General features: G+C 41.6%; 1 protein-coding gene across 1 annotated transcript in view; it reads right to left on the bottom strand.

Annotated features, from left to right (window-relative positions):
* Positions 1 to 2,451: 2,451 nt before the first annotated feature.
* Positions 2,452 to 7,185, bottom strand: part of LOC109461661 — a 12,098-nt gene continuing 7,364 nt past the window's right edge. Inside the window, exons 4-5 of the mRNA XM_019758041.1 lie at positions 4,001 to 4,876; positions 2,452 to 3,410 (exon numbers count right to left, since the gene is read on the bottom strand). Coding sequence (XP_019613600.1) covers positions 2,452 to 3,410; positions 4,001 to 4,876 — 1,835 coding nt within the window. The remainder of the gene's footprint in view (positions 3,411 to 4,000; positions 4,877 to 7,185) is intronic.

Raw genomic sequence — 7,185 nt, 5'->3', positions numbered from 1 at the left:
AACTTTTTCCTTTCATCTCATGTCATCTTGATGAGTTGCTTGGATGTTTATTCATCTTTTTAAAAAAAAACATAAGCCCACACCAATTCCTTGGTTCTTCGACATTTCTTAGAAAAAATTCAGTAACTACAAATCAAATCAATGTGTAGTACCTTTCCTTGGTGCTGAACTCCTGGTTATTCTAAATGAAGTTCCTAATTTTTTAATGACAAGAACCAGGAAACTGTATTTATGTGGCCTATTGAAAACTTGTAAAATTTGTGCAACGTGTCATTCCCTGGTCCAGCTGCTATGTTGGGTGGGATCCTGGCAGCCAATAGTATTGTAGTGTTCTGTAATCATACATGTACAAGGATCTTTCATCGTTACCAGGAATTTTTACAGAATATTTATTTTATGTCTAGCTGTACGCCATGTTGGTTCTGAAAATGAAAGAATATTGACAGTCTGCTAAGGTAGCTGTTTGGCACAAAATTTTCATCAGAGAGATTGCTAAATATGCTGTAATTTCTCCCATCCAAGTTTCTTCCCAGCCCTCTGTTTTCACGTTTTGCTGATGCCGAAATTTACTTCAGAATGTCAGAAAACCAAGGATATACAAATTGGTGTAACCTTCAGCTAAAAGCCATTTCTTCATAATAAGGCCACACCAATTTAATTTCTTGGTTAACGGATTTTTCTAGAAAAATAATGGAGCGGGCGGGCGAAAAAAAAATAAAAATAAAAACATGCCTAGGCATCCTATTATGGCCCAAAATGGTACGATATGAGCCATGAAGTCAACACACCAGGCTGGTTCAAAATTAAACCAATGAATTTTTAACTTTTAATGATACCATTGCATGGAAAGATGGAATAACTGTACCAACTATGATGAAAAGGACTGCTTTCAACTGTTCAGGGCAAAATATGAGCATTTTGCAGTTGATTCTGAATTTTTATTTTTATTTGCAAATCATAAAAAAATGAAGCGGGCGAATCCGTTAACCAAGAAATTAAATTGGTGTGGCCTAAAGTCTGGTTTGTTTCATTCTAACTACTAGTATATACTAGTGCAATCAAATATGTTGGAGGACACAATGTCATACTAGAAGTTAATTTTATTGGTAACATTTCTTGACAATGTCGGACATCTGAAACCCTTCAAAATATTACCCAATGCAAAATTTCCTTATAACATAAAAATATTTGGAAACAATATCCTTCATACATCTCAAGAGTCTTTTTCCTCCACTGTACATTACAACCAAATCATGTATTCAATACAGTCTTTTCGCTGATCATGCTAGCACCCCCTTTCAACTTAGGAGGCAGTGATCAACAAAAAAGTAACAATATTCCTCAATGGGGGCCCGCAAACCCTTTTCCATAGAGCGTTATCGGCCATTTTAATTCTACGTAGAGCGTAGACAGACCACTCTAATTCAACGTAGAGCGTAATTGGCGCATTTTACATTTGGCGCAGTTGTCGGGGACCCCCCCCCCCTTGCAGGCCCCCCTCAATTAATTTCACAGATAAAGAATTATAGAATCTTAATAAAATCTTAAACTCTTTTGTGCTCTGTAGTATTTGAAAGCATACTTTAATATTGTGCATTAGGCCACACCAATTTAATTTGTTGGTTCTCGGATTTTTTCAGAAAAAATATGAAGCGACAGGGCAAAAAAAATAAAAATAAAAACAGGTCTAGGCATCCTATTATAGGCTTAAATGCTACGAAATGAGCCATGAAGTCAACACAAAAGGCTGGGTTAAAATATAAACATTGAATTTTGAACTTTTAATCAAACCACTGCAATGATAGATGGGAAAACTGTAACAACTAGGAAGAAAAGGACTATCCTCAACTGCTGGGGGCAAAAGATGAGCATTTTTCAGTTGATTCAGAACCAGAATCATATATTTTTTTTTTTGCAAATCAGAAAAAAACGAAGAGGCGAATCCGAGAACCAACAAATTAAATTGGTGTGGCCTTATATTGTATTTTATAAAGTGAAGGGAGACATCCAAGTTTTGTCTCTCAACAATCATTGTCTAGGCAAAAGGGGCATAATGCCGCTGAAGGAAACATTTCTGCAAACTCAACATAATTTCTAGTTTTGCTTCTGTGGTATGATAATATTATCATTATTTTAATCATAATGATTTACTTGGTACCTGTCTCGTGACAATATACATGATATGACATGATGCTAATATTACTAAAAGTTATCATTTTGTGATGCTCAAAAGAATTATCTCTTCAACTTGTATTCTGTTGTGAGGCATATAAGTTTTATGGGTTATTGTTGACAAGGCACGCTGGAGTTGACGTATTTGTTGGGTTATTGTTGACAAGGCACGCTGGAGTTGACGTATTTGTTGGGTTATTGTTGAGAAGGCACGCTGGAGTTGACGTATTTGTTGGGTTATTGTTGAGAAGGCACGCTGGAGTTGACGTATTTGTTGGGTTATTGTTGAGAAGGCACGCTGGAGTTGACGTATTTGTTGGATCTCGGAGGCAGATCTGGTATCTCCTCCCCTGACTGTATCTGCAGACCTTGTGCCTGTGAGGAGGCACCGGTGGAGTTGATGTGCCTTTTGGATCGCGGTGTTGGATCCTGGATCTCGTGTACCGGCGGGATTTCTGAGCTCTGTTTTGACGAGGCACCGTAAGGGATCGTCCTGTTGGATCGTGGAGGTAGATCTTGGATCTTCCCCATCTGAGTTATGTCGGAGCTTTGTGGACAGGCTGAGGCATTGTAGTTGCTGTGCCTGTTGGTGTTAGGTGGTGGGGAAGCTGGTATATTTCCTGCCTCCATGCCTTGTGACTGTGTTGAGGGGTTGTAGTTGATATGCCTGTGAGTTCGTGGAGGTAAAGCTGGTATATCTCCTGTGTGAGACATCTCCATGCCTTGTGGTTGTGATGAGGGGTTGTTGATGGTTTGCCTGTTGGGTAGGGGAGGGGGGTCCTGGATTGATCTTAGTCCTTTTGTCTCTGTTGGGGTTATGTTATACATGGGGTTTGCCATGTCCACAGTTGTGGCATATGGACACACGTCTAGATCTGTGTTGTTTACATCCGGGATCTTTTCGTCAGCAGGCTGTGGAGTTGCTGGGTTTCCGATTTCTTGTTGCTGGCTGTTTTGCAATGGCGTGTCTCCGCTAGCATTCGCAGCATTGCCTGGTACACGCTGACGTTCTTGTCGCCTCCTGTAGCCCTTGTGACAAGCAGCCATAGCCCCGCCCAGAAGAAACAGTGCCAGACAAGCACCGATGATGTAGCTCAGCGTAGCGATGCCGTCTTGCTGCTTCCCTGGGATCTTCTCCAAGGTGTTGAGGAAGATGATCTTCTCTGTAAAAACTGCTTCCTGCCCTCTGGAAGGTGTTGTAGTGTTGGTGGCTGTGTGGTAGGGTAGATCGTCAGTCCCTGGTGCGGTACCATTTTGCAGAGAGTTATTTGTAGTAAAGTTATTCCCTTTGATGATTGTTGAGTTCCTTGTACTGAGTGTTGTCAGGTTGACAGCTGACTTGAAAACATTGTGCCGTACGTTGGCAGCTCCTGGAGTGGTGGAATCCTGTTGGGGGTCTTTATTGTTGATTTTGGTACTCACTTCTCTTATCCTTCCCTTCATTATTAATTGGACAGGAGATGCTTTAGATGATGAAGCACCAGAAGTGATCTGACTGTCAGCTTTTGTCGACTCCATGTTGGTTCCATCCTTGCAGTTGATGTTTTGAGTCTGACCTCCGGAGGATCCACTTGCCTTGCTCAGTGGTAGATTTGCAGAGACTATGTCTGTTGCAGACTTCACAACACACTGGAAGCTGCCCTCTCCCCAGCGTTCACAGTGTAAACCTTGTGGACTCATGTAGAGGGTGTTAAGGTAGACCTGCCGACATAGGGTACATGTAGGCCTGAAGAATTTGCTGAGAGTGAACATGTGGTTCCTTGTCCAGGAGACTTTCCAGTAGGAAGCTCATGGTCTAAGTTTGCTGTAACATTGCCACATGGGACACCAAGGCACTCTTTCTCTCTTATATCCCTCCCATCTGGATCAAACCACTGGATCTCTGCTGGTTGTTGTTCCCAGAAAACTTCACACACGAGAGTGGCTCCATTGTCCTGGTGTGATACCTTGACTGTAGGTGACGGACAAAGCATTTCCCTCATCACATTTGCAATCTTTCTACCCAGAAGGCTGGGTGGATAGCTGCACTGTAAGCTCTGGTAGTCTTGTACTACCCCAGGCCCTTTAGATTTCAAACTGTCTAGAGCGCAAGTGCATCGGAAAGGATTGTTCTCTATGTAGACAAACTTTCCGATCATGGTACAGAGTGACTCGGCAGAGATTGTCTGTACCAAATTGTTTTGGAGGTAGACATGCGTCCCCCGTGGCATCCCTTGGAGCCATGCAACGTCCAGATGTGCTAGCTTGTTATGGTCCAGATATATCTCTGCAAGCCTGGTCAGATTATTAAAAGACTTTCCGGCAATGTGTGAGATGTTGTTGTAGCTCAGTTTTAAATACTTGAGTCCTGTCAGGCTGTCAAAGTGCCACTCCTTCACCACAGAAAGCTGGTTATGTGCCAGCTCAAGGTAGAAAAGGTTTTTCAGTGGCTGCAGGGCGTCCTTCTTGATTTCATTCCAAGACAGGTGGAGCCTCCGCAGCTTCAAAGCATAGACAAACCAGTTCCCGACAGTGTGGATGCAGTTTCTGTTCATCGACAGTTTTTTAAGATTGTTCAAAAAATGTCCCTCAAACACTCCGCTTACGACTGTCCGAATGTTTCCAGGTCCCAGGACTAGCGTGTGAAGCCTTTTGAGACGCCGGGATAGCGTTTCCAGTGTACCGTTCTTGCTGTTGTGGCCTGAAACTTGCAGCATGAGGATTTCTTTAGGAAGACACCAAAGTGCTATATTTAGTGGATTCCCCCTCCCCTGTTGGGTGACGTTGCAGATTGCACAGGGCGCCCTGCGAGCTTCTTTGGTAGCTGCGATGAGTCCAGGCCCCATTGTCTCTGGTATCTCGCATTGTCCGCTGTGTTTTATCTCACAGATATCACGACAAGGCAGACCAGACTGAAGTGCAAAACACAGGAGGGCAAAAGCGATGTCTCTGCAAGCCATCTTAGTCTGTATGGTCGTTCAATGTCTTTGTGTGCTTTTGTAAAGCCAACAGTGTCCACATCCAGTATTTGAATTTTGTGGAATACTGTAAATGAAATACAGACCGGCTTAGAACACCTATCATAGCCTTTTTGAATGCTGTCACATCTTATATAAATGTAGGTACATTGCAATGAATATTGATATATTAAGAAATGAATATGAGACTTACTGTTAATAAAGCCTTGAAAACCACTCACTCAGGTAGCTTAAATAACTGGTGGAACTAGACGTACATTCTATCTCATTACAAATAACTGACAAATTCTAAAGTCAGGAGTAAAATATCCAGTCAGCTCTGTGGTGGTTTGGCTGCTAGACTGATTAATAAAAATACATGTACCGATGGTGTTGTTGTTATAGTTACGGGTACTCACCGCCACCCTGCTTTCGGTGGCAGACAGGGAGTGGCGCCCCTGCCCATTGAGGAGCTGCAGACCACAACATACACACTGCCCTCTGCAGGCCACAACATACACACTCAAAACTTGTACGAGCGACCACCCCATTCAATACCCCCACCGTGCTGGAGCCCTCAATCTATTGAGGTTTGCATGGAATAGGAAGAAGAAGTCACAATCGCATACGATTGTTGTGGCCTTGTAAGGCCATGCCTACATGTATGATGCAACTGACTGAAAGACTGCCAATTTGTTAGGGTTTTTCTGACATTTCTGCCAAAGATTTAGCACCAATTCAAGGTAAAACAGAAGCTTCTGGTAGGAAAACTGAAATCTGTTTCTTTAATTATATTTACCTTTCATCCATGGTATAACAGACTTTCCCCTCAGACTCTTGTTTTATGTTAATGTTTTTTTTAAATCTGAGAAACAACAAATTTACTTTGTATGGCCTGTTATATAAGGAGTAACCTTTGGTAGTCTGTGTTGGTATGGCAGCAGGAACATTACATGTACCAGTACCAATAGTGCGCATGTCCTGAAGTATTTGAAACCATGCACGCTTGGATAATCTCCATGAATGGTTTTGAAAAATTATTTTTTATGTTGCAGACAGCATATTGCAAATGAATAGTAATTCGGTTCATATTTGAATAGTAATGCTGAACTGAAAAACTTAAGGACACAGAAGACTCCTGTTTTATGCAATACGAGCGATCGCTGTTTTTGTTTACATGATACACATGCAAATTATTTGAAGACATATGCAAACTATCAGTGGGCAAATCAACCAACCATCACCCGCTTTTTGCCTACCATGACGTCATGGCAATCGCTCATATACATGTCATCATCATCATAACATTTATGTGATTGATTGGTTTATTGATTGATTGATGTATCTTGTCTTATCAGAAGAATATGAATGTTGTTGATGTAGTATGTTCTGAATTTGTATTTCTTAACACCCTAGGTATGGGAAGCTGATACTGTATGCCTGTCCACACTCCTGGAGGACCTGTCTGTGTTCCTGTCCATAATTCCAGGAAGTTTTGCCTATCTACAAGACAAGAGAACATCGGAATTGACTGTGAGTTGGCTTTTATTTATAGAACTCTTCCCAAAATGGGGTCTGCATGCCACAGTGGGTAATCAGCCGTTTTAGTTTTGTGTCGTGTAAAGTCGTGTCGTTCTGATTTGTTTTCGTAACCTGCTAAGCCTGCTTGAATAGCATGGTACGGGTTCATTGCTTTGTAGAATTTTGCATATTCTAAAGTATTATGAGATGCTCCCCACATTTATTCATTGTCTTTCCACCATAAGCTCACACCAATTTATTTATTTGGTTTTCTGGCATTTCTAAGCAAAAATTCAGTAACTTACAAATCATATCACTGTGTTGTACCTGTCCTTGGTGCTGAATTCCTGGTTATACAAAGGGATTTCCTCATTTGTTTTTTTAAGTAAAAAACAAGGAAATCAAGATTGTGCAGCCCATCTAATTAAAAGTTTGTAAAATTTGTGTAACGTGTCATTCCATGGTCCAGCTGCTATGTTGGGGGCTGGGATCCTGACATCCAATAGGATTATGGTGTTTTGAAATCATACAAGGTACTAGAGGCAGTGGTAGAAAT

This window comes from Branchiostoma belcheri, unplaced genomic scaffold, assembly GCF_001625305.1.
Source record: "Branchiostoma belcheri isolate BF01 breed outbred unplaced genomic scaffold, Haploidv18h27 scaffold95, whole genome shotgun sequence".
In the NCBI taxonomy this organism is placed as follows: domain Eukaryota; kingdom Metazoa; phylum Chordata; class Leptocardii; order Amphioxiformes; family Branchiostomatidae; genus Branchiostoma; species Branchiostoma belcheri.
The sequence above is the reverse complement of the archived record's forward strand: the minus strand, read 5'-3'. Positions and strand labels throughout refer to the sequence as shown.